We start from the raw sequence: 27,984 nt of genomic DNA, 5'->3' as shown, positions 1-27,984 counted from the left end.
AAGCTCAATGGTTTTTTTCTAATTACAGGATTCTGAAATTTTACTTTAATATTTACTTACGTTCTCTATTATTATTATTCAAGAAAAAATGTATTACGTGAAAGATTCTGTCATTCCTCTGGTGCCTGATGCAGATGCACTGTTTAGTGAAGCTGCAACTCACATACGCCGTGCACCTCAGCCCCAGGAATCGCATTGTGAGCTTTGTTCCCTCCCTGCGGTGAGCTAGCACTGGGGCCCAACGAAGTGATGAGAGCTATTTTTATCTCAGCGCACGTGGAAAACAAGTTTTGTGTGTGTGTGTGTGTGTGTGTGTCCTTGTATTTTCCTTTCTCGTCAGGTTCCCCGGGGAGAAGGATCGTCGCTACACTGTGATGCTCCTTGATGTGGACGCCCCTTCCCCGCCCCGCCTCCACTGGCTCCTAATCAACGTCCCCGCGAAACAGCCCCGTGAAGGTAAGCAAGCATGGTGGGCAAAAGATCCCACGCAACTTTATAACTCGTACTTGGGAACGTTTGATTCTTTTTTTTCCTTTTTTTTTTTTTTGCCAAGACCCGGAGGAATTCACCTCTTCCTTTACAAGTCGTCTCGACTTCAACACCAATTATAATTCCCTTCTGTCGGAACCCGGAGCGGATCTTGTTGCGTAGGATATATATATTTTTTATCTAAATAACTTTAACACACTTGCTCTTTGGAGACTCTTACGGCAACCACATACCTGTTCACTCTTTGCACTTAAGGAAAGATGACAAACAACTCAGCTTGAATATCTGAATGAATGGTGTGGTGTTGCCTTGTATCCCTCCAGGTGATGAATCGGTAGAGTACGAAGCGCCACGGCCAAACCTAGACACCGGTCAGCATCGCCTTGTGTTCCTGGTGTACCGGCAGCGTACCGTCTTGAGATCTTCAGACCCAAAGGTGCCGAGTGCTCGATCTTGTCAGGTAAGCGCCTTTTTTTTCCTTTCTCCTGTCAATTCCGTCTGACACATAAGTATTATGTTGGTGTATATTTACTTCTACCATGAAAAAATGCTTATTCCAACACTTCTCATTTTGTTTTCTATTTATTTTTCCTTTCATTACATTTTCCTCGTCTTTGTCCTCTGCGCTCTGCTTATTATCTTCACCCACGACTTTCTGTTCATTAATCATCTTCAAACTTTCACCATTACTAGGCTTAAAAAGAGCCAAACTAAATGTATATGTCTAGGAGGAGAAAAACACCTGCTATCCTGACTTGACTCGTGCATCGGCAGAGTGCAGGCCGCGACCACATTGACCTGACCCGCCTCGCATCTGATCTCGAACTGGAGGGACCCACTGCAGCCAATTACTTCCTGTCGGAGTGGGATGTAACAGTGGAGCACACCTGCACTACATCTGCTGCTTCCTAACACCTGTCTTGAATGAGTGCTGGCTGATGGGAGTCTACGCGTCTATCTGCTGTATTTTCCTTCCACTCCAGCATGCACCTTTGCACCGCAGCCCCTTCCCCACACATCGGTCTCTTTCCACCCCACCTTTAAGCTGAGTCTGCAGAAAGAAACTACCTGGAAAAGTGTATACACATCGACGAGGCATAAATGAAAGAAACAAAAATCATAAAATCGTAATGAGATACGCATTTAATATTAGTAACCTGGTTCTAAAACATTACGTACTTTAAAACTTCGACATACGGGTTGCAGACTCCTCACATAACTTCATACGGTGTCATTAAGAACAAAGACTTACATGGTTAAATGTTTTGGTAATCCTTCACGTGTTTAATCTTATCATAATCTTCTGGTCTCCATTAATCATTCAAACTTTTTCTTTCGTTATTTTTATCCACTTTCATGTCGCCTCCCAATATATTAAACTACTTCTAAATTGTTACATTTCCTTATTCCAACTTACTTCACCTGGCGAGCACCAAGCATCTGTTTCTTCTCCCTCCCTAAAATCAATGCAAGAACGAGGTGGCAACAGGATAAAAAAAGAAATGACTATAAAATCCTTCACAAATAACTAGTTCTAGCTGTAAATATCGAGGTGAAGGAAACTAGGAGAGGTAAGAAAAAAAAAGTGGTGAGAAGATGGAACATAATCGAGTGAGGGAAGTTTAAAAAGATTCAGTAGTGTGTGTGTGTGTGTGTGTGTGTGTGTGTGTGTGTGTGTGTGTGTGTGTGTGTGTGTGTGTGTGTGTGTGTGTGTGTGATTGTAAGACAGAATGCGAAGGAAGATAGGGAAGATGTGAATGAATGGGAATGGGACAAAAGAATCGGTGGACTACTGAGGACATTCTACTCACCCACCAACACCATTTTTCTCATCTTGAACCTCTTCCTTCCTTCCACTTTAGACAGCCTCACAGCGTCCACTTCCTCTCCACATTCTAACATCCGTCACCTCTTTCCATTCACAAAGATTTCTTTCCTCCTTTCCTACCTCCCACCAATTAAGTCAGCCTCTCTCCCATTAAGACAGCGTCAGGGCTTCTTTGCTATTAAGATTCTTGCGCCCTTCAACTTTTCAACTACGTTCAATGGTGGCCTCATCAGGTCCGGCTCGCCAACTTGCAAAATCCTGCAAAATGTATTCAATGTGATTAAGAAGAGGCGAGAAGCTCTCTCTCTCTCTCTCTCTCTCTCTCTCTCTCTCGGAGGGGGAGGAGCAGAAGGAAGAGAACAATGATAAACCGGACATACAAGTAGGCTACGTACCCATGTACGTGCTTAGGCATTCGCCAGTCTCTACGTATTAGACGCTCTCTAGAGGAGACAAGTGCCTGAACCAAAAACTGAGTTCCTTTTTCATTCACGTCACTGCGGTTGTTCGTCAGTCAAGGTGGCGGTGCTGTCAACCGTTATCTGGAGGATTTCCACCACTAACGAGAGAAGCAGATTATTTGCTTCCAGACACCAGGAGTAGCGGGCACGGCGAGGCGTGAGCTGAGTCCAACGTCGCTCATAAGTGCTTGCTTACTTGCTTATGTGTGTGTGTGTGTATGTGTGTGTGGTCTAGTCACGTCAGTGCTTGAATTGTTTTTAACATTTTGATGGTTTTAAAGCCACAGTTTACCAAGTCTAGTTAGTTCGTTAGTTAATTAGTTAGTTCATTAGTTAGTCTGTTTAGTTAGTTTTGATAGAGTTCCTAAAATCTGACAGCAGTAATGATCGAAATAATAATAATAGCAGCTCTAACAACAGACGCAACGTGGTAGTAATATTTGCCACGACTACTGCTGCAAGTGCTTGTGTTCTTAATGATAATTGGAAATACACAAATAAACACAGTGATACAAATGGTATTGATACATGGGCACGGTGATGCTTCTGGCAGGTACAGGGTGCACAGGGTTCACCACCACTTCAAACTACAGTGCTTGTAATTTACCTCAGACAGGCAATGCAACAGCACCTGACCATTGCCATATCTTATAACTCAAGGGATATACGTCAATTCTCGATAAATATTCAAGCATTTGAGTTCTCTTGTGTGTGTGTGTGTGTGTGTGTGTGTGTGTGTGTGTGTGTGTGTGTGTGTGTGTGTGTGTGTGTGTGTGTGTGTGTGTGTGTGTGTGTGTGTGTAAAAAATAGATAAATAGATCAGTAGACAGCTGCACACTTGCCTCATCGTTTATTATGTTCAAATTACATTTATCCAGTTGCTAAAGCAGTACTGTGTGTATATTACCTTCCCTGGTACAAAAAAAAAAAAAAAGAGCATGCCTAATCAGTGGTGTGGTATAGTAGGATAATGAAGCTATAAATTAAAGTTATTTCTAAATAATGTCTATATAACATGAAAGCTCACTTATGCGAAATACCTCCTAACTGATAACAGGTGGCTTTCTATTGAATGCCAGTAAAGGTGATGGATGGAAGGTAAGTCTAACAGCTCATAGTCACAAAAACCGCTGAGACATACGAGGCCTTGTCACTTCTCTTTTTGTCCGCTTCCCTCTTCCATCAGATATCGATCTTGTGGGTAACGCTGATGGACACTCACGTACCGATGCTCCACAACAACAAAGGAATGTATATAGTGCTCAGGCTGACAATACTGGCTGGACTCACTCTCTTTGTCAGTCTACAGTATTAAAGAATTCTACTGGCATGGTATAGTAATTGTATTATTTCCAGCAGTAATACTAATTCAGGTGGGTGAGATTTCCCTTTCAGTTTAATATTCTGCCCAAGGACGTGTGTCGAGATCAAGGGCAAGTTTTTTTTTCTGTTCCTCTATGATGAATCCAATTATTTATCAGACTGAAGGCCAAATTAAGTTAATGAATTACCGATCTTGTTTTACAGCAGAAGCTACAACCAGTAGGGACAATAATGATTAAGTACACGACGAGAGAGAGAGAGAGAGAGAGAGAGAGAGAGAGAGAGAGAGAGAGAGAGAGAGAGAGAGAGAGAGAGAGAGAGAGAGAGAGAGAGAGAGAGAGAGAGAGAGAGAGAGAGAGAGAGAGAGAGAGAGTCGGAGAAAAAAACTTAGGCCACACTGGATGGAGTTAGCTTCCAAACATTTCAATAATTTCTCAGAATGTTTCATCCGTTCTTACTCTGACGAAAGTCTATTTTCCCTATAATGATAACAATGGTAACAATGAAAATAATAACAATAATCTTTACTACTATTATTATTATTATCATTATCATTATTATCATTATTATTATTATTATTAGTAGTAGTAGTATTAGTAGTAGTAGCGGCAGCAACAGCATCGAACAGCATTAATGGTTCACGTTACAACCACGTCAACACATTAGGGAGAGTACCCAGGGAGAGTCACGTACTAGTGTTTCACTCACACATTATTATATCTCACCTCCCTTCCTCTCTCCTTCCTCTTCCTATCCTTCGTCTCCATATTCCTACACCGAATCACTCTCACTCGCTACCATTCCTTCTCATCCCTATTGCTTTATGCTCCCTTCCCACTCTAGACACCTCCCTCCCCTCACCTCCCCTCCCCTTGGTGTGGATCGAGAGATAATTACAGGACCGCTAATTAACACACGCAGTCTTGCCGAAGACAGAGAGAGAGAGAGAGAGAGAGAGAGAGAGAGAGAGAGAGAGAGAGAGAGAGAGAGAGAGAGAGAGAGAGAGAGAGAGAGAGAGAGAGAGAGAGAGAGAGAGAGAGAGAGAGAGAGAGAGAGAGAGAGAGAGAGAGAGAGAGAGAGAGAGAGAGAGAGAGAGAGAGAGAGAGAGAGAGAGAGAGAGAGAGAGAGAGAGAGAGAGAGAGAGAGAGAGATTCATGTATGGATCGTATTCTCAGCATTCTCAGGTACATATTATCTTGGGAACATTGTTATACCACATCCAGACACTCGGCAGTAAATACACACACACACACACACACACACACACACACACGGACGAGATTCCCAAGAGAAAGAGGTCGCGGTGACTAGAGCGAGGGACGGAAAGCCTTGGCGCGACTAAGATGGGGGAGCTTTAGAGGAGCTTAATTCAGCCTCGAGAGAGAGAGAGAGAGAGAGAGAGAGAGAGAGAGAGAGAGAGAGAGAGAGAGAGAGAGAGAGAACAAAAATCCTTACTTATTCTTTTATTATATTCCCTTTTCATCAACCCTCTCTATTTTCCTCGTCTACTTCTTCAATACCTCCCATCTACCAAGCGCGCCCCTCTCCCCCACCTCTCCGAGTCTCATCACCATCACCATCACCATCACCGTCATTGTCTCCATCACCATCACCATTACCATTACCATCCTCAGCATCACCAACCCTATCGCCATCATCACCAGTGTCTCGCAGCAGCCGACATTGAGACGTCATCCATCACAGCAAACAGCGAGCGACCTACCAACATCCGACGCCACAATGCTCCGTAATCTTCTTCCCATTCATCACCTCGCCTTCTTGAGCACAGTCATTACCGCCACTACAACTAACACCAATGCACACAAATACAAGAGGAGGAAGACTAAGGATAAGGGAACATTAGTAGCGTTTAAGAAGAAAAGAAAAAGGAGAGGAGAGTAATGGAAGCTGAGACCAAAGTTACCACCAACTGAAAGAAGACTATGAGAAAGCCACTGACGTTTCAACAGATATAGAACAGATAATGAAAAAAAAGAAGAGAGAACAGGAAGTTAAGATCGCCATCACCTATACTGAAAACAAACTAAGAGAAAAAGAGAAGATAAGACGCATGATATTGAGACAGTTATGAAGATAGAGAGGATGCATAAGAAAAGGAAACACCAGCAACAACGCCGACCACCACCATTTTAGAGTGGCATCAAAAGGTCAGCTGCTGCCTGCCCTCCCCTTTAACCTGTGACCGCAGGGAGTGGGCGAGCAGACGCGGCTAGAAGGGGGAGGCGAGCAGCGAGGACGACTGAAAATGCAAGAGCGAGGAAGGAGGGACAGAAATGGGGATTGTATAGAGTGGAGGATAAATCTCAGAAAAAGGGGGAACTGAAGTACTTTGGCGACGGCAGAGGAAGGGGAGAAAATGGGAATGAGACCAACAAGGAGGGCGTGAGGGGAAAGGGGCGAGGGTGAGAGTGGAGAGGGGGAGAAGTATGAGAAGTATAAGCCTGAGATGATGAGGGGTTTGTGGGCGCTAGGATGGAGTGCAGGGTAAATCTTTGTGACGGAGTGGGCGTGATGGAGCGTTACGTTCTTTGCCACAGGGGACCGTGACGTGGGAGGCTCTCCAGGGTTTGTGACGGAGCGCACAACAGCACAACCCCAGCCCATTACTTAGCGAGATTATCTTATGTTAATTACTGAGGTCATTCACAGCGATGGCGTGTTGGCTGAGAGAGAGAGAGAGAGAGAGAGAGAGAGAGAGAGAGAGAGAGAGAGAGAGAGAGAGAGAGAGAGAGAGAGAGAGAGAGAGAGAGAGAGAGAGAGAGAGAGAGAGAGAGAGAGAGAGTCCAATCTTTGAGTAGAAAGGAATAAAACTTAGCGATAAAAAAAAAAGCATCTCCTTAAGACATAATTGGATTCATTAGCAAAATCCTTAGCTCATCATTAGATAAATGACTCACTCCCCTTTCCCTTTCCTTTCCAGGGCCTAAGAAATCAAAGTTGATGAGTTACTGAGGGAAGAACGAGGACCATCAATCAGAGGCCAAACCAAAAGTGTTCCCTGTGGATGTGTTCCCTCGATGTCCTTGTGTGTGTGTGTGTGTGTGTGTGTGTGTGTGTGTGTGTGTCGGGGTCAAGCAATGCAGGTATACAATAGTTGCTTTGAGGGAGATATCGTTTCTCAGAAGTCTTACATTTCATATTTCCTTGCTCCCTTTTCGCATTCAAGTGATTCAGTGACCACCTTGAACAATATCCAATGCAATCCCTTATGCAAACAGTGTCTCGGTATTAGTTTCTTTTGTTCCAGTTGAAAAGTTGAGACCGATGAAAGAGAGACTCCAGTTCAGAAAGTTTTCTTCTGCATTTCCCTCCATAAAAGATTTCCATTACTTGTCCAACACTAGTAATTCTTGGGTTTACTTTTTAATAAATTCTGTCTTTCTACACTTTCAATCACACGACCAACACTAAAACAGGTCGTACTTACCTTTTCGTCGTAGAAGCCGGGATCATCTGACCTCTGTTGACCCAGCAGTCGGTCCGTCTCCTGGTCGGTGTCGCCATCGTCTGTTTGGGGGAAAAAACCGAGGTGAGTCATGAACCACTTAAACCAGAGTGATGATGGAAGCGGGTGTGGTGGTGCGGTTGGGTGGGTGATGGCTGGCTAGGGAGGGTTGGAGAGTGGTGTAGGTTAACGTGTGAGGGTGGAAGCTGCGACTCATAATGTCTACGAAGAAAATAAAAGAGACAGAATAGGGGGCAGGAGGCGTAGAGTGGATAAATACTAGTAAGGAATGAAAGGGAAAGGGGGACGAGGAACACGTTATGGGTTATAGGTCAGGCTCGGGGTGATACAGGAAGGGTACTGTGTCACGGGCTGTAGTGGAGGGAGGGAGTGTGTGGCCGTGTGGGTGACGGGCAGTGGAGATGAGGCTCTGCTAGTTAAGGGATATAAAGGAAGAAAAATGGGAGATATGAACATCGAATCCCACAAAACGGGAGTGAGTTACGTTAACGGGCTGTGATAGGGTGAATGAAAGGTGAATGGAAAAAAGGAAAGAGAGCGATGCGTGCGTGAGTGCGTGCATGCAGGGAAGGACAACAAGAGGATGGTAACAGAGAGGGGACGTAAGCACTACAGGACCAATAACAAATAGGAGTAGTTAATGAAAGCACGCGAAACCACTAAAGCAGAACGAGTCATAACACACGCTGACGTACACAACAAACTCGTGTACGTAAGGGTAGGTATACACAACTCATTCGTGTACACAAGTCATAAAAAAGGAAAAACACACAAAACAAGCATTAATGTAAATAAATAACGTGTGTACATAACTAACATTAGTGGGTAAGAGTAGAACTTTGTGTGTGTGTGTGTGTGTGTGTGTGTGTGTGTGTGTGTGTGTGTGTGTGTGTGTGTGTGTGTGTGTGTGTGTGTGTGTGTGTGTTAGAGTGTGTGCGTGCAGAAAGAAAATTACAGTAAAGTACACATCGTTATAAACTCAAATATCTGTACACACAATAAACATCTGCGAACTTAATAAATAATTACACACACACACGCACACACGCACAAACACACACACACACACACACACACACACACACACACACACACACACACACACACACGTAATACCTCAAATTCCACTACGCAAATTTTCACCCGAAATTCGTAGCTTATGAAAATTTCAGGAACCCCCAAAAAATATGACGAATTCCTGCAAAATGTGTGACACTAACGTACGCATTGCTGAGCGGCACCACACCTTCACTACACGTTCTTTTTTCATTCGCTGGTTTAACTTTATTTCCACAATTAAGACAAGTACGTTTAGTGTGTGTGTGTGTGTGTGTGTGTGTGTGTGTGTGTGTGTGTGTGTGTGTGTGTGTGTGTGTGTGTGTGTGTGTGTGTGTTTGTGTGTTTGTCGTCCACCTCTCCAGGATCTCAAGGCAACGCATTTCTCCAAAACAATTCCAGTTATAAATGATGCAAACTGTCTTGCTAGGAGAGGGCTAGAGAAAGAGAGGGAAGGGTGGTGACTGAGAGAGAGAGAGAGAGAGAGAGAGAGAGAGAGAGAGAGAGAGAGAGAGAGAGAGAGAGAGAGAGAGAGAGAGAGAGAGAGAGAGAGAGAGAGAGAGAGAGAGAGAGAGAGAGAGAGAGAGAGAGAGAGAGAGAGAGAGAGAGAGAGAGAGAGACAGGCATGTCAAAACCATTGCCAAGAAAGCCTCTCACAGGATCTCCGCTCTCAGAAGGATCGCCAGTTTCCTCGACAGGAAGGGGAGACTGCTGCTGTACAAGGCACAGGTGCGGCCCCACCTTGAATACGCAGCTCTCTCCTGGATGTCCTGTGCCGCCACACACAGAAGGAGACTGGACAGCATCCAACGCCGCGCCATACGGCTAGTAGATGCTGCACTACCACCTCACCCAGAGCCTGAGCGTCCCCTTGATTCACTGGAACACCGCAGAGACGTGGCGGCGATCGTAGTGTTCCATAAGGCACAGGTGCAAAGAGTGCCACATCTGGCAGGGCTGCGTCATCCTCTAAGAGTCACCGCACGGAGCACGAGAACGGTGCTCAATGGTGGTGACGCCGTAGAGGTGCCGCGATCCCACGGGTGTCAGCATCAACGCACCTTCGCAGGACGCGTCTCCAGGATGTGGAACTTGTTCACGGCCGCGGTGCCTCACGTCCAGGAGATGAACACTCACAGTGTCAAACTGATGGCACATAAGTGGAGACAGACACTGCCAACTCCTCTGACACTCTTTGTGACGTGACACTCAGTGTAGTGCAGTGCGTGAATAGTGCTAGTGAAGTGAAACGAATAGTGCTCCATTTACATGCTGACCATCTTGTATATTATCTATTTTTAAGTCTTGTAAATATTGTAGAGAAATAGATTGTAGTACCCTTAGAATAGGTAGCACACGACAGTGCGCCTTTGGGTACATGTTCCTTTGTATTAAGTTTTGTTTAAATAAAAAAAAAAAAAAAAAAGAGAGAGAGAGAGAGAGAGAGAGAGAGAGAGAGAGAGAGAGAGAGAGAGAGAGAGAGAGAGAGAGAGAGAGAGAGAGAGAGAGAGAGAGAGAGAGAGAGAGAGAGAGAGAGAGAGAGAGAGAGAGAGAGAGAGTAATGAGATGGCTGATAACTAACTCACCGACACATTCTGAACTAACAAACTCGACGGCACACACCACAGACTCTTTCGATCAATACGGAGACCAGAACCAGAGCACCTGTTTTCCTGCTCCTCTTTCTCTCCTCTTCCCCTCCTGAGGCAGAGCACACTTTCCTACCCTTCCGTTCCTCTTCCTTCCCCATTTAGGCGCCTTCTCATCTTTTTGTGTGACTTCTGCCTGTTCTTGTCAGTCTTCTCTCCTCCTCCTCCTCCTCCTCCTCCTACTCCTTCTCTTTCTTCGTCATTATCATTTTGCTTTTTTTCTCTGCACCAATGAGTCAATTAGAAGGCGAAGCGTTTACACAAGACGAGAGACAATTCACGGTTGTGTGGTTTCTGTTGTTCTACAGTGAGAGAAGGAAAGTGTGGAGCAGGCCATTATTAATCTCTCTCCCTCTGTCTCTGTCTGTCTGTCTGTCTGTCTGTCTGTCTGTCTCTGTCTCTCTCTCTCTCTCTCTCTCTCACACACACACAACAAACACACACCTGGACTTTGTCTCGTTCATAATTAAATTTTCATCATTTCCGACTCATCTCATCTCTTCCTGCAGTGCTCTTTCCACCACCACCACCACCAACCACCACCACCACCACCAACGCCAACAACAACAACACCAACAACAGCAACTAAGACCACGCCCACATCCACGCCTTTCTAGCTTAACACATGCATATCATCATTCTTCTGGCGTACTCCAACACTCCCTGACTTTTTCCTATTTTTCCACCATTCTCTCCTAACACCCTACTATCATCAGCTTTTTTCTCCTACCCCACTCGTTTACTGGATGACTCCCACTCTCTCTCTCCTCTACTGCACGCAAGAGTACCGTAGGTGGAGGTACGTTATTTCAATTTACACTCAAGGTCTTTCCTCTACTACGACTCCAATGTGGAAGTCGTTTATCATGCTTCGCCACGGCACTTAAACGCTGCAAGATTAAAGACTGCAAGGCGAGGAGTAACAGGTGTGAGTTGGCCGTGGCTGGAGTTACCTTTACCTGCCAGCCTGCAACAGGTAAAGAGGTACAGGTGTGTGTGTGTGTGTGTGTGTGTGTGTGTGTGTGTGTGTGTGTGTGTGTGTGTGTGTGTGTGTGTGTGTGTGTGTGTGTGTGTGTGGAAAGACGCAATTATTGAGGTTTCATTATTGTGTTGTTGGGTGAGCGCGTTGGTGTATGTCACGTTCCTGAGCGAGTGAGTATTGCGAGTAGGTGGATGGCTAGCCGAATTTATTATTCAAATCGGTCAGGAGGAGGAGGAGGAGGAGGAGGAGGAGGAGGAGGAGGAGGAGGAGGAGGAGGAGGAGGAAGAGGAAGAGGAAGAGGAAGAGGAAGAGGAAGAGGAAGAGGAAGAGGAAGAGGAGGAGGAGGAGGAGGATGGGGGGGAAGAACGAGGAGGAGGAGGAGCACTTGAAGCTCAACTACGTACATACCTTGCTGGACAGGCTGCTGTCGGGGCCTGGTGATCACGAGCGTCTTGGTGCCGACAGTGGCCGGATCACGGATCAGGTTGAGCTCGGCCAGACGCTGCACCAGCCCGCCGTTCATCACCTTCACCATAACCTCATTATAATAACGAGGCCTACCACAGCGCCTCCCACATGGTGCCCGCCACACATACACACACACACACACACACACACACACACACACACACACACACACACACACACGGGCTGACTCAGTGGGTTGCGAATTCACACCATCTTTACTCAGTCACTTTCGGTTGAGTTCTAGCGACTGAGAACCGCGTCACCAGTAGCATCTTGTCGTCGCATCATAGATCCCTGCACTCTCTGGCATGTGACGGGACGCTTCTGTGTGCAGTAATGGAAGCGTAACTGTCACACTTCGTCCCCGTCACACTTCCGTCACTGAACGCCACAATTTTTTATTTTATTTTCCGTCAAATGCCACTCGAGTTTTGCTGCCTCGGTGGAAGTGTAATATACTTTTTTTCTGGTTTTATTTTGTTAATAAGTCAAACTGCTACAAGGCTGATCGATATTGCAAGTGTGGTATATTTATTTCCTGCGAACAAAGTCAGGGTTCATTAGCGTGTACGGGAAAAAATCAGCTCTCACTCAGGCAAAGAGGATTAACTCGCTCCCCGCCAGTGCAGGTGCATCTGTAAGTGGCAATAATTACTGCACTCATAGATACAGACGGGACGGACTCTTGCCACGTCTAACTCTGCTTATTAACATTTGACAACATTGTAGCTTCTCTTCTCAACATGGGTACACGCAAATGCACGCACGTAGGCGCACATGCACGTACGGGCGCACGCATACACACACACACACACACACACACATACACAAACCCAAAGTAACTGTATCCCTCCACAACTCTGGCCTTTACAGCAGAACACAGCACAGGACAGCCTACGTGCCGTCCAACACACCTGGTAAATGTAACGTCATCCTGCCTTTCTGCGCCAGGCAGCCAAGGTACGTTCCTCTCTCTTGATCATAATCTTATCGTCCCTTATCTACTTCCTCTTCACTCATATCGGACTGCCAGACTCATAATACGCTTATATAGAACCGCCACTTCAACTGTCAATAACCTGGTGTGTGTCGACCTTACTCTCATAATGAAGGTACTGTACAATGAGAGTTTCATCGCGTACTTCTAAGAGACCGCTCCGCCTAACAGAAATAACAAAGTAACCACTAAGAACAATTCAACTTCAGCGCAGCCAACTGAGCCAGAGGGTGTGATGGGGAGGCTTATGGTGGAGGGTGACAGGAAATAAAGGACGGAAGTCAGATAAAGACAGGAAAGGAAAACTAAGCCCACGTGAAGTGTGCGAACAGTGGAGGACGTGTATTGCCGAGGAAGGTTCTGGAGGAAGCATACTGAATAAATAAAGCATCTGCTGTTTAAGTTGATAGCACAGTGTAGAAGTTAGCTAGTGCAGGGATTGACTATTTACGTACGTACATACAACGATAAATCCACCCGTTCGTCCTTCTAATATCAGTAAAATGTGTGTGTGTGTGTGTGTGTGTGTGTGTGTGTGTGTGTGTGTGTGTGTGTGTGTGTGTGTGTGTGTGTGTGTACTCTTGGGGAAAGGTTTGTATGGAGAGAAAAATGTGCACCCTGCGTGTGGCGAGCTGTTGTATACTATAAAAGGCTACCTAGGTGGCGGGTCTCGACAGGAAAGAAGCAGAGTAACAGCCGCGTTCACAGCCACACAAACCCTGCCAATAGGTACGAGCCGCAAAACAGTCACAAAAATACGAGCAAACAACCCTTCAAACCACGCCTTGCTTACTTCACAATACGAGTCGCCGAACTGAAACAAATGAAAAACGATGCCGCGTTAGGCGCTTTTCAGTTTCCATGAAGGTATTTCTTTTTTGTGAAGGACCTCCAATATGTTACCTGGCCTGACCCTCTACCCCCTCTTCCTCTGGGGTCCATCTTCCCGCCCCTCCCCGCCCCGTCCCTGAAAGGCAGAGGTATACGAATTTGGTAAAAATGCCTCCTCGTTCCTCGATTCTGAAAAAAAAAGCTGACTGACAGAATGGGCGAGAGGAAGAGGGTGAGGAAATAGTATTCTGGAGAAAGAACAAACAAACAGGAGGAGGAACTGAATGGAAGAAAAAATGGGAAGAAAGGGGAAAATCGGCAAAGATCTCCGGATTTTTCTATTCAGGGATCGATCCATTTGCTTGTTTATTACACTGTTTTTTCTTTTATAACATACAGCAACATAAGTTTTATCTAATCATTTATAAATTAATGTCCCACGCATCAGCCAGACATGACGGTCAAGAGAGAACATAAGTAAAACACAACCTTGTCCAGTCTGGGCATTGAGGACGGTATTGGCCGAATGTGATCAAATAATTCCACAGCTGATGTCTTTGGCTTTACAGACACCACAGTACGTAATCCAGGTCACAGAGTACTCACGGCAATGGTTTATTGAAAAAATATGTCTTTTTGCCTCAGCTTATCTGTTTAATAACTTAATTATAAAAATTATTTCTAAGAAACATCTAGATAGTTTCGTGCAATGGCGCACATCGTTACGTGCAGGCTCATCATTTGTGAGAGTAGTTTTGAACACCACAGGAAAACCAAACATTTTGCAAAGATGATGATGGATGAATGAGGTTAGGATTTATTACCGACTATAAGTATAGCATTATGAAATTTGTCTGTATCGTTGGAAAAAATCAACGCAGAATTTACGCAGAATAAAATCCACTACAACAAATCAGTTCCATACTGAAGTAATGAGACTAACACACAATGGCGCATTAACATTTTTATGTAACTTTTATTTCGCTTACACTGGCTCTAATACCTTTAACACTTAATGAGTCATTAGTTTACCACTGCAACTACAAAATATGATTTCCTGCATAATATAATATACAATATACGCGTTAATAAAATCTCTATGATAAAAAAGATTTTCTGGAAATGTAAACACTGCACATCATCCGCTTATGACTGGTGGAAAATAAGAGAAAAAACAAAGAACATGAAGAGAGAGAGAGAGAGAGAGAGAGAGAGAGAGAGAGAGAGAGAGAGAGAGAGAGAGAGAGAGAGAGAGAGAGAGAGAGAGAGAGAGAGAGAGAGAGATCGGGTCTTAGGTCCAGAGTGCCCACAATACAACCTTCAGCACGCACAAGGCAGGGCTCCATCACGCCCATCTTGAGACACTAACAGTAGTGGATGGCCTTGTTTTCATGCCGCCTCTCACCACAGCAGCCCGAGGAGCGCAGGTTTTGTCTAAATAATAAACGCTAGTGACATTTCTGAATACAAAATAAAAAGAACACAAAAGAAAACATTTAAATATTCTTTATCACGTTTTCTCACGAAGCTTCATCTGATGGATGCAAACCAACCACTCTCTCCTCTTTCTTTCACTCTCACACTAGAAAATGTAAACAAGGGAAAATATAGGGTGGAAAAATTGTATGTGTGTGTGTGTGTGTGAGAGAGAGAGAGAGAGAGAGAGAGAGAGAGAGAGAGAGAGAGAGAGAGAGAGAGAGAGAGAGAGAGAGAGAGAGAGAGAGAGAGAGAGAGAGAGAGAGAGAGAGAGAGAGAGAGAGAGAGAGAGAGAGAGCAAATATTTATGCGTCTGGATGTTTGGGTCGGGAGGAGGAGGAGGAGGAGGAGGAGGAGGAGGAGGAGGAGGAGGAGGAGGAGGAGGAGTAGAAGCATCAGGTAGATTGGGCAGGAAGGCATTGCCGCGCACCATCACCGTTGTGTATTGAGCCCCAGCACGCTACGCCTTCACTCCAGATGCCTGATTTACCCTTCACTACAGCGTCTGCCTCGCCACACGCGCCGCCAACAAGATGAACAACATCTTCCCCACAATCTCATCAAGGCAACACGTAATTCACTCAGTGCCCGAAGCCAAGTCCCTTCCCTAACATCCGTCACACTGCATATATAGTATGGATTTAATACACTACATATCAGTTCATGCAGTCACGTGATACTTCCAGGCAATATTACGTGGACTGTGATAGGTCCGTCTTCATAAACGCTTTGCACTCTCACCAGGAATATTTTCAGAGGCCATATATAGATGATTAGCGGGGTTTTTAAGAGTGTTTCTCGAGTTGATAATGTAGAAATCTTTGTCATTTTGTCACTGGAACCGTTAAAACACCTTCAATAACTTGTGTAACTATAAACAAAGCCTTTTGAAATTCAGAGGCCACATAGATGATTAGCGGGGTTTTCAAGAGTGTTTCTCGAGTTGATAATGTAGAAATCTATGTCATTTTGTCTCTGGAACCGTTAAAACACCTTCAATAGGTTGTGTAACTCTAAATAAAGCCTTTTGAAATAGTGGAGATGAGACGCACGAGTGTTTGAGAATACGAACGATAATCACATGTGGGGACCTGATACCCTCAGTCCATCACAGTGAAGTATCTGCCTCCACCAATCTGTCATCACTAGTCAATACAGTGTTTGTGTTGAGGTGTATTCGACCAGACCTTATAACCTTTGCCAGCCACCCATCACTGTGCTACTCCACCATTCTCTCTTGCAGACTCAAGCACACGGGATCATTGTAACTCCTAGTGCTGTGAGAAAAGACGAGTGTTATCCTATTCAGTCCACCTTCTAATGCAAGTTCACTCCCACTCTCTGATTGAATCTGTATTTTTTGCTTCCTATGACTTGAATTTATTAAAGAGGAATTTCAAGGCATCGGAACATGAATTTGTTCTTCTAAAAATCTTTCTTGTGTGTGTGTGTGTGTGTGTGTGTGTGTGTGTGTGTGTGTGTGTGTGTGTGTGTGTGTGTGTGTTTCACTGTTTGATCTGCTGCAGTCTCTGACGAGACAGCCAGACGTTACCTTACGGAGCGAGCTCAGAGCCCATTATTTCCGATCTTCGGATAGGCCTGAGACCAGGCACACACCACACACCGGGACAACAAGGTCACAACTCCTCGATTTACATCCCGTACCTACTCACTGCTAGGTGAACAGGGGCTACACGTGAAAGGAGACACACCCAAATATCTCCACCCGACCGGGGAATCGAACCCCGGTCCTCTGGCTTGTGAAGCCAGCGCTCAAACCACTGAGCTACCGGGTGTGTGTGTGTGTGTGTGTGTGTGTGTGTGTGTGTGTGTGTGTGTGTGTGTGTGTGTGTGTGTGTGTGTGTGTGTGTGTAACTGCTTTTGCCTCTAGTGTACTTTCTTTGTGCTTGCTTAAAAAAAAAAATAGATATGCATGACAACCACAACCCAGTGAGCAGCCTTCCCGCGCCCTGGCTTGTGTAGATGTAGAAGTATCAGACCCGCGTGGCTAGTGAGTGTGTGAGTGCGCCATCCTTTGTGTTCCTTTGTATCAATTAGGATAGAATCAGGCAGGAACATTCAAATCAATGCTAACGTGGTTCTGATTGATATCTACACCACGGCGACCAGTCCCCCTCCCCACGACCCCTCCCCTCTCATAGTTATGCATAGTGCTGAATGGCGGATAACCAATAATGACTCATCCTTCTAATGGCGGCCGTCGTGACTGATGCTAACGATCCGCTCTAATTACGTGATTAGGTCGTCAAAATTGATAAAGGTTCCTGAAAAAAGGGGCCTGAAAACGGGTAAGACATAACGCCATAACTCATAATAATGTCCACGGTTTTGATGGGAAATGGGTGAAGGAAATGCGTGTCTTGCTGGGTAACATGTGAGAAGAAGCGAAAAACAGTAAGACAGCTGAGGAGGTAGGACAGGTAGGAGGGACACGGGATGTGGAAGGAAGGCAGAAAGGTTTACTGAGGCAAGACATGGGAGGAGAGAAAGCAGATTAAAGAAGGGGAAAAGGAAACTGAGAAAAGGGGATAGAGGAGAAACTGAAAAAGAGAGGAGAGCAGTAAAGGAGAAAATAAATAAAAGATTAAGCACTTTGAAAAAAAGAAAGGCAAAAAGTGAGGCGATAATTGACGAAAGGGAAGGAATGGTAAACTAAAAATGTAAATTAGCGAATAAAGATACTGAATATAAAAAGAGGAGGAAGAGAAGAGAAAATCTAGAAAGACAAGACAGAAAATGCTGAAGCAAGAGGAGAATACGAAGAGAGAATGCACATGAAACTTAAGTTCAATAACAAAAGAACAGTAAAAAAGATGGAGAGCGAATGGGCGAATAAGGATACAGAAAGAAAAAAAAAAGTGAAGGGAAAACTCTGAAAGAGAAGGGAGGGAATGCTGAGAAGGAAAGAGGAGGAGGAGGGCATGAGGAAAGGGCATACAGGAAAGTAAGGCATGTGAGGCGGGAGGAAGGATTTGAAGAGGAACATTGCGGGGTTCGAGAGGATGGGAACCAAAGAGGATAAAGACCCGCACACCGAGAACTGCAAGAGTAAAGCCTGAGCGAGGGAGACGCTGTCCTCGCTAAATATAGAGACGCGGAACTCCTGGAAAGTCTCCATTCACAGTAAATTGAAATTCAATTCGCGGAAAATAGACGATGTATACCCTGCCGAAAGAGAAGGAAAAAAGAAACTCTGAATCCTATTTGCAACAATATGAAATCCTTTTCAGAGTCGGGCGATCCTATTCAGCGAGTGGCGGCCCCCTCTGACGCTGCTCCAAAACACTGAATCAGCGCACTAGGCCAGCTTCATGCACGCAGCCGTCATGTGCTCCGCTGATGTACAGTTTGCTTTGTATTGATGTGCTGAAAATGCGAGCACTTGATCTAAAGTAAATATTTCGTTTCGTTGAACCGCAAAAACATTTTTTGATGTGCTTGAAATGACTCTCTCTCTCTCTCTCTCTCTCTAGCGCACACGGGAACAGGAATCAGCAGATGGGTTCCTCGGTTTCTCCAGCGTCAAGCCACCATCTCCTGGGTCTCCATTAGGGCGACAAATACCATTAAGGTGAGAGTTACCCGGAGGCTATGGCGGCGGGAGGAGCAAGGTCGAGGGAGGCACTGCAGGCCGGCGGGTCACAAGGAACCATAGGTACTTTAAGTTGTAAAAAGCGTCGTTTTCAGGGTTTGAAATAGCATTTGACGAGAGATAGGAAGGATGTTAACGACGTAGGAAAAGAAAAAGCGATTTAGGAGGAACGAGAGAACACACACACACACACACACACACACACACACACACACAGAGAGAGAGAGAGAGAGAGAGAGAGAGAGAGAGAGAGAGAGAGAGAGAGAGAGAGAGAGAGAGAGAGAGAGAGAGAGAGAGAGAGAGAGAGAGAGAGAACTGGCGAAGGAGAAACGGGGAAGACGAGGAGGAGGATATACCGATGACAGAGAGAGTAAAAAAAATGAGATCCGCGGGGGAAGAAAAACCGAGGAAAACAAAAGAGAATAGATGAAGGAAGTAAAATAAAACAGGGAAAGAGATACTGAGGACAGGAAACGTGGGAAGGAAAGACCGAGATAAAAGAAAAAAAAAAAGGAAAAAAGAGAAAACAAAGAAAACAGAAGGAAAATAGGAAAATGGAAAGCACAGGGAAGAGGAATCAAACTGAAAATAAAATACTATGGGAAGATAAATCGAGGAGGAGGAAACACAGAAGTGAGAAACATGCATGGAAATCAATTATGACACCGGACAAACAGCCAGAAAGTTAATGAAGAGGGCGGGACGGGATAGAAGTTAGAACAAATATAGATTAATGACAGGAATGGAAGGAAACGCTGCGGGAAAAAAAAATAACCATGTCTTGAGGAGCAAATAACAGCACACAGCAGACCACAACACCACAGCAGCGTGAATCACAAGCGAGTGTTTTAAGACAATAGCAAATAAAATGGTGTGTGTGTGTGTGTGTGTGTGTGTGTGTGTGTGTGTGTGTGTGTGTGTGTGTGTGTGTGTGTGTGTGTGTGTGTGTGTGTGTGTGTGAGAGAGAGAGAGAGAGAGAGAGAGAGAGAGAGAGAGAGAGAGAGAGAGAGAGAGAGAGAGAGAGAGAGAGAGAGAGAGAGAGAGAGAGAGAGAGAGAGAGAGAGAGAGAGAGAGAGAGAGAGAGAGAGAGAGAGAGAGAGAGAGAGAGAGAGAGAGAGAATTTTCATAACGCATTCACTGACAAAATACAACAAAAAGAACTCAAACGAATGTGCATAGAATTAGCAAGCGAAAGCACAACAATTCTGTGAAAATGAAAAAAATTCACATCCGCTTAAATACATAAAGAAAAACCACACACACACACACACACACACACACACACACACACACACACACACACACACACACACACACACACACACACATACGTGAAAAGAATTAGCGCCAATAGTTAACACTCCGCTGGCTGCCACACTGACCAATCACTGGCAGGTAGTTAACGCTGGAGTTATAAGCGAATGTGTCATCAAATTTGGCGGCTTCCGAGCGTGTTTTTATTCCCTCATTTACATGGTAATAAAAGCACCAACAAAAATAACACAAACAACAACGACAGCAATGACAACAGCAAGAGCACCGACTCCAGTGACAACAACAGCAATAGTAAATGTAGCAATAACAATAATATCATGTCCCTTCTTCCTCTGCTGTCACTTCCTTCACACCCTCCCTCTTCCTGTCCTGTGCCTTCCTTGCTCTTTTCCTTGCCCTTCCTCGTGGCCCTCATCCTTCCTTAAGCTTCTCTCACACTCACTCCCTTCTGCTTCCTTAATTCCCTAAGCCCCCTTCATGCCTCTTTTCTGCCTTTCCCCTCACGCCGTAATTCCTCTCACGTCCTCCCACTGGCTTTTCTCTCATTCTTGTAGCTCCCTTCACGCTCCCCTTCCTCTCACTTCCCCCCTCTCCCCCTCCACATTCAGTGCTTCGCTACTCACCTCATAAGCCACCCTTCCTTTCCCTTCCACACACACACACACACACACACACACACACACACACACTCTCTCTCTCTCTCTCTCTCTCTCTCTCTCTCTCTCTCTCGTTACTTCTCTGTAACTTAAGCTGCCCAACCTTCCCTCTTCTTCGTTCCGCTTTCCTCCCTTTTCCTCACAATCTATCATATCTTCCCTTTTCTTTTCCTTATTCTTACTTCTGAATCTTCTCCCTTTCCTGGCCTCTCTCCTTACGAACTTCCCTTTCTTTTCTCCCTTCCTGGTTCCTCCTCCCATTCTGTAAGCTTATCCTTTCCCTTGCTTCTCGTGTTCCAGTCGCACAAGAGCTGTAATTTGTAGTTGAGAGCCACAGGGAGTAGCACAGGCAACTATCCGCCGCCAACCACACACTTGTCTCCCGCACTACTGCCTTCCAAGCCAGCCAATTCACAGGCTTGATAGACGGGCAGCCTGCAGCAAAGCGACATCATATCTGGCTTAATCAGACTTTAATTATTCCACCGTTGCTGCCACACCTTCCTCCTTTGGCGACGAGGGAGGGCTCTATGATGTGGAACACTCCCATAACCTCTCAAGGACTCCCCAATACTGCTTCACTCTACTCCTTCCTCTACGTCTTCCTGCGTATTATCCTGCTCGAACCTCTTGTACACGCCTTCCTCCTTTCCTGCGTCAGTAAGTGCGTTCTGATCCCCACAGACGAGTATATCATCCGCACAATGTACTCGTGCAAAAGAAAAGAGAGAGAAAAAAAAAGAAAATCATCAGGGAAACACTATTCTGCATCACATAAAGAAACAGGCAGACCTCAAACCAAACTAGTAGAGAAAGAGTACAACTGTCCGCCTTCCTGCAGTGGACGTAAAAAAACTAAAAAAAAAGAACAAAAAGACAGAGGTATATTTCAATTCCACTCTGCAAACAAGAGGAAAGGGACGCCTGCTGTAAACCTGATACATTTCAGAATGGAGGCAGCTGTTAAATAAGTAGAGAGAGAGAGAGAGAGAGAGAGAGAGAGAGAGAGAGAGAGAGAGAGAGAGAGAGAGAGAGAGAGAGAGAGAGAGAGAGAGAGAGAGAGAGAGAGAGAGAGAGAGAGAGAGAGAGAGAGAGAGAGAGAGAGAGAGAGAGAGAAGGAATAATGAAAAACAGAACATAACATTGCAGCAGTTAGGTACGCAATTCGTTACTGCAAACAGATGAAAGAAAACAAAGAACAGGGAAGTTAAATCCATACACACACACACACACACACACACACACACACACACACACACACACACACACACACACATCCAACACTCCCTCTATCCACTAGCTGCGCCTCGATTGGTGGAATTGATGGCTTAATATCCGACAAGCCGCCTTCTAATTGGTCCCCATTCCGTGACGTCACCAACCCATCAGTCCAATGGATAGACGCAGCTTATTCCAATGTTTTTTTTTTTTACAATTTTTTTCCCTTGTTAGAATTTGAGCGCTATTGAATTTTTTTTCCTAACGTTATATTTCCTGTTTTTGGTGTGTTTTTATTTGTTATTATGTTATTATTCATTTTCTCTGTCTCTCTGTGTCTCTGTCTCTCTGTCTCTCTCTCTCTCTCTCTCTCTCTCTCTCTGTGTGTCATTCGTCGCCTTCCCACGTTCAACATAATCAGCTTTATTCTCAAATATTGGATCTTATTCATGCTGGACCAATTTTTACTCTCTCTTCATCCTCATCACCCTCCTTCCCATCCCTTCCATCCGCCTTTCTCTTTCTTCCTCTATTCTCCGTCCTTCATTTCATTTTCCCGTCTTCGCTCTACTTATCTTCTTATCTTTCATCTCAGTCACTCTTATACGCTTTTTGTCCATTTCTGTCTCGTTTTTTCTCTCTCTCTCTCTCCTTGTGTCCAATCTTTCTTATTTGTCGATTTATTTTGTTTTTCTTTCCTTATCGGCGTCTGTTCCTTTCTACATTGATTTAAATATATTCTCTCTGCATTACTCAATCTCAGGCTTCTCACTCCATTCTGTCTCTTCCACCCTTCCCATTTCCCCGCCTTCCCTCAGTCCCTCTCATTCGTTCTCCCTTCCGCTACCCCTCTGTCGACCCAGTGTTATGAACGAAACGAGACAAGGAGGCCGCGCTGCATGGTTTGGTCTTCAATTTTGGGTACATTGTCGACGGCATGTAAGGGAGATGGATGAAGGGGTGAATGGATGGATGGAGGAAGGGATGCGACGTGGGCGAGAGAGAGAGAGAGAGAGAGAGAGAGAGAGAGAGAGAGAGAGAGAGAGAGAGAGAGAGAGAGAGAGAGAGAGAGAGAGAGAGAGAGAGAGAGAGAGAGAGAGAGAGAGAGAGAGAGAGAGAGAGAGAGAGAGAGAGAGAGAGAGAGAGAGAGAGAGAGAGAGAGGATGGATGGATTAGAAAAAGAGGTGAAAGAAAATAACAATTAAAGTTTGGATTTATTTTAGGAAAGGATAATAAAGATGAGATTTGTTGAGTAACGGTGTGTGTGTGTGTGTGTGTGTGTGTGTGTGTGTGTGTGTGTGTGTGTGTGTGTGTGTGTGTGTGTGTGTATAGAAGCTCTGGTCAAGGTAAAGAAAACTGGGAACAAAAATAATCTCATACCAAAGTCTAAAATTTCATTAAGAACTTTCTTGAAACATGTTTAGAAACTGAAAAAAAAAGAAAAATAAGAAAGAAAGAAATGTGTGTGTGTGTGTGTGTGTGTGTGTGTGTGTGTGTGTGTGTGTGTGTGTGTGTGTGTGTGTGTGTGTGTGTGTGTGTGTGTGTGTGTGTGTGTGTGTAAAGCAGCAATGTGCATGGTGCTGGCTACATACTAGTGTTTGGAAAGGTGTTGTTTGTTCAGCATAACGAAGATGAGTCAGAGCTGTCCGAAGAGACGCTTGGCCAATAGCAATACCCGTTAATATCGACCTTCGGGGCTGCTCATCATCTGTGGGCGGGGTGGGGGGGTGGGAGAACCAGGAGAGGAAGGATGGAGGCCAGGGGTGTGTGAAATGGAAGCAAGGAGGGAGGAAGAAGAAGCAGTGATGAGGGATGATGGTGAAGATGATAACAGGGAGTGATGCGGAAGAGGAGAGGGGAGAGAGAGGAGAGGGGCAGGGATGGGATAGTGATGGGAAATGAATGGAGAGAAGGACAGGCAGGAAATAGTGAAAGGAAGAAGGGATGGTTATGATGGACGTGGTGGGGAGGAAAAAAAGAAGGGATGGAACACAAAAGGTGCGTACAAAGAATAAGAAAGAATGGGGAAGGAGATACAGAACCCACAACTCCACAACGATAAAGAAAAAAAAAAAAGGAATACAAATCGATGCATAGACGAACGAAAACATTTTCCAGCGGCAGACAAAGCACCACCACCACCACCACCACCACCATCGTCCATTCTCCCTCCCCATTCCCTCTCCTCTTCCAAGGTCCCATCCACTTTCTCTCTCTCTCTCTCTCTCTCTCTCTCTCTCTCTCTCTCTTGTACAGCACCCAAGGGAGGAAATAATGTATTCAGGTTTGCTTCCGTCTGGTTTGCAGGCTTCCCTCACCTTTCCTTTAGGCATTGTACGATAATATATACACACACATTAAATTTCTTTAAAACCCTTGACTGTGAGCTGACGAGAGAACACACACACACACACACACACACACACACACACACACACACACACACACACACACACACACACTGTTTCTCTCTCTCTCTCTCTCTCTAATAATCTGAATGCATCCATCCTTTATACAATGGCGATAAAAAAGCTTCACCTCCAAAAGGGACACATACAGGCAGCCACGCAGCACGCACTCAGGCACGCAGGTGTCAATGGTTTGGTTACAGGTATCTGCATGGGAAACACTGGCTTTTGTTTGATACTCGTCTAATTAACCGGATACACGAGAGAGAGAGAGAGAGAGAGAGAGAGAGAGAGAGAGAGAGAGAGAGAGAGAGAGAGAGAGAGAGAGAGAGAGAGAGAGAGAGAGAGAGAGAGAGAGAGAGAGAGAGTGTGTGTGTGTGTAAAATAATTCTGGTTAAACAACTGATGAATAAAAGAAGAATAAATCAATAAAATACAGTATAAATCGGTCAGTAAATCCAACACAACTTAACAGATAACAATGAATTATGAACGGTGAGAGGGAGGAACCAAAGGAGAATCAACACGAAGGTAGGTGTAGTGTAGAAGGTAATGTGACCACTAGCTGGGTGTGGCCTCGTGCTGGGTGTGGCCCTTGAGTGTCGACCGTGAAAAATATGGTCATGAAAAGAGTGTGGCCGTGTGAAGAGTGTATGAGCTGGGTGTGGCTTTGGCTTGTGATGAGTGTGGCCTGTGGGTGAGGTCCTGTGTACTCGTTGGCGTGCGGGTGGTGAAAGGTGACGCATGTTGAAGATGTGGCTGACTGGTGTGGCTCTGTAAATGAACCCACCCCATTATTACCATGGCACGCTATTACAGTTGCAAACCATCATGATTAAGTCACAGTTACAGACACAAAGTAGGAAAACATTGGGAGTGCGTCAGTATGCAAACATGAGAGTAACTTAATTAGCAGGCATTTTGTGTCTGTTTATTGCCGTAGTTAAACGTTATTTTCTCTCTCATTGCACGGGTCTCTGTTTCGTATACACGTCTCTATCTACCAATCTGCGAGTATGTTATCTATTCCCCTCGCTATCATTACCATCCGCATCTAACAATGTACCTAAATATATACACTGCTCCTGATCTGTCAATCTATCCTACCTACCCTTACTACTGACATCGCTGCCTTTAACCTCTCCAGTTCCATATTCATTCTGCTTACTATTTGGTGGTTTTAAACAGGCTTCAGAAACTTATCTGGAGGATTAAAATAGTGAAGACTCAGGCCATTAATCTTCTGACCTCCATAGACCCTTCCTAATGTCAATAAAAATGGTCTAATCGTACACAAATCTTAAGGTAAAAATGTGTCCCAGTATTGAAGGAGTTAATCATGCAACTTTTTCGATATCTTCAAGTATTACCAACTATAATCTACAACTGTTCAGCAACCCTACTCTTTTATCCATTCGTGGACATGTTTCCTCATTTCTGCTTTACCTCTCCCCCTCTCTCCCTGCCCCTATCCCAGCTCACACTCAATATTCTTCCTTTACAATCCTCGCAGCCAATAACCTTCCCTGCCTCAGCCTCATTCAGACCGAATTTCCGTCCTCCCCGCCACTGCTCTTCCACCCTCCCTCCTCCCTTTGGCCAGGTTTGCAGGGAGGCGAGGGAGGGTATGGGAGGGAGAAGGATGGAGAAAGAGAGGACAGGCAGGGACGGGGATGTTAGATCACAGGGAAAGCCACGGCCCGAAATTTCACGTCACCTTGGTCTGTTCACTTCTGTCTAGCCTTGTTTCCTCTCATAAAGGCAAAGAGAAGCGTGTGGTAACTCTATTTCTTTCCCTAAGAGAGAGAGAGAGAGAGAGAGAGAGAGAGAGAGAGAGAGAGAGAGAGAGAGAGAGAGAGAGAGAGAGAGAGAGAGAGAGAGAGAGAGAGAGAGAGAGAGAGAGAGAGAGAGAGAGAGAGAGAGAGAGAGAGAGAGAGAGAGAGAGAGAGAGAGAGAGAGAGAGAGAGAGTTCCGGATTTACATATATATTACGAACCACACAAAACACTGGCTTAATTTCAGGCGATCTAATCTTAAGTATATCTATCATGGTCACCTCTAGGCCAGATTTATGAGATACCTGCGTCGGACACGTGACTGCTTGGCCGAGTAATGTCTCCGCTGCATTAGCTACACAGGAAGCTAATAAAGTGCTGAGCCGTACATTGCATCCTCACACAACAGCCTTTGGTCACTCAAGTTATGAAGTTTTAGTCGAGTTTCCTGTGTCGCCGCTGATCACATTTGTCTCCCAGCAGTGCAATATATTATTCATCTTTGATAGAATATTAGTATTATCATCGCTCCTTATTCCCCGTTTTGGCTTATATACCATGTTGTTACTGGTATTAGAATTGTTGTCAGTATATCATGTGCCAATCAATACCTTATTCAAAGACGTGTTTATGGATGATATTCAATTAATTCATCTGGCACCGTTAAGGCAAACAATGAATCTACATTATTATTATTATCATTATTATTATCACTATTATCATTACTATTACTATTATCATTATTATTATGATTATTAATTATTGTTAATGCTATTATCGTTCTAAAGGCACAAGGGATGTATTGCCTTCACCAGGATGGACTGAGATGAGATGACAATTCAGGCACAATCTTAACAGCACGTACTGAGGTCACGTCACGTCACGGCAACAGCACAGCGCTCATGTGTCTTCAGTCTAACGATGGCAAAAATGATCAAACTTTTCACCCTTTTATTGCTGCGACTTCTCCTTGAGCTTACTGGAATGTGGCGGAAGTTAAGAGTAAAACATTCAAACACACCGCTGATGACACAAGCAGTGATCGAGTTTACATGTATTCATGCCAGTAATTCATTCTTTACTATCAGTAAATTTGCTTGAGGTTATTCAAGTGAAATTATAAATGACAAACTGTCACTGCAATACCAGAGCAGCGGATGGCATTACGTATGCTGCTATTAATTCACTAAGATAATTATATTATTCATTTGGCGCTGATCCGATTTCATGAAGTTCCGAGTGGAGGCAGAGTCAGTCTTTATTAGCGGCTCTCCAGTTTCATCCGGTGACTGCACCCTCAGCACACGGCAAGGCTGCTCAGCTTCCACGCCAAAGTCAAGTATGTAAATCTCGAACAAAACTTATCGAGCGATGAAACAAGTTAGCGACGGTCCATTAACAGGGAAAAATACCGCCAATACTCTCCTGCAATATATTCATTTTTTCAAATACTCCATTTCAATATATTCCTCTGTCAATATAAATGGATGTCGGATGAAAATTCATGGAGAAGAATAAATACAGTGAAACAAGAGCGATGGCTCAAAATTTCAATATCCTGCTTCGAACAATAAATTTACTGTAAAAGCTTCTATCTTGCCAACCAACGCATCACATCTCAACCCTCCCCTTTTGCATCCTCCTCTTCCAGTTCGTTCTCCCTTTCTCCACCTCTCATTCCTTAACTCCTGCATCTCTTACCTGTCATCCCTCTTCCATCTTCCCTCTCCTCATTACCTTAACTTCCTTCCCGCCTCTCTCCATCTGTAATGTTCCCTCTTCCTTCTACCTTCCTAACCCTCGCCATATCTCCATCTTTCTTCCCTCCTTCCAAAATGCTCTGAGTTCCCTTTCACGCCTCGATACAGCATTCAAAGCGGTCACACGAGTGGCGCTCAAGAATGACGGTGAGGTTGAAGGTGTGACGGCGTATATGTGATTCGTGAGAGGGGTGGGCGAGAGGCACATACATGGCAGCAGACAAGGCCAGGC

General features: G+C 44.9%; 2 protein-coding genes across 23 annotated transcripts in view; one reads left to right on the top strand and one right to left on the bottom strand.

Moving 5' to 3' along the window:
* Window positions 1-2,277, top strand: part of LOC123514346 — a 16,371-nt gene extending 14,094 nt beyond the window's left edge. For both annotated transcript variants that reach the window (XM_045272211.1, XM_045272210.1), the window contains exons 4-6: window positions 341-456; window positions 813-949; window positions 1,264-2,277. In XM_045272211.1, the coding sequence (XP_045128146.1) occupies window positions 341-456; window positions 813-949; window positions 1,264-1,401 (391 nt within the window). In that variant the 3' untranslated portion in view covers window positions 1,402-2,277. The remainder of the gene's footprint in view (window positions 1-340; window positions 457-812; window positions 950-1,263) is intronic.
* The window catches only part of LOC123514343, a 567,471-nt gene that overhangs the window by 57,286 nt on the left and 482,201 nt on the right, over window positions 1-27,984 (bottom strand). For all 21 annotated transcript variants that reach the window (XM_045272190.1, XM_045272188.1, XM_045272194.1 and 18 more), the window contains one exon: window positions 7,550-7,629. In XM_045272190.1, coding sequence (XP_045128125.1) covers window positions 7,550-7,629 — 80 coding nt within the window. The remainder of the gene's footprint in view (window positions 1-7,549; window positions 7,630-27,984) is intronic.

Source organism: Portunus trituberculatus, chromosome 37, assembly GCF_017591435.1.
Source record: "Portunus trituberculatus isolate SZX2019 chromosome 37, ASM1759143v1, whole genome shotgun sequence".
NCBI classification, from domain to species: Eukaryota; Metazoa; Arthropoda; class Malacostraca; order Decapoda; family Portunidae; genus Portunus; species Portunus trituberculatus.
Note: the sequence above shows the minus strand (reverse complement) of the source record. Positions and strands in the feature narration are given on the sequence as shown.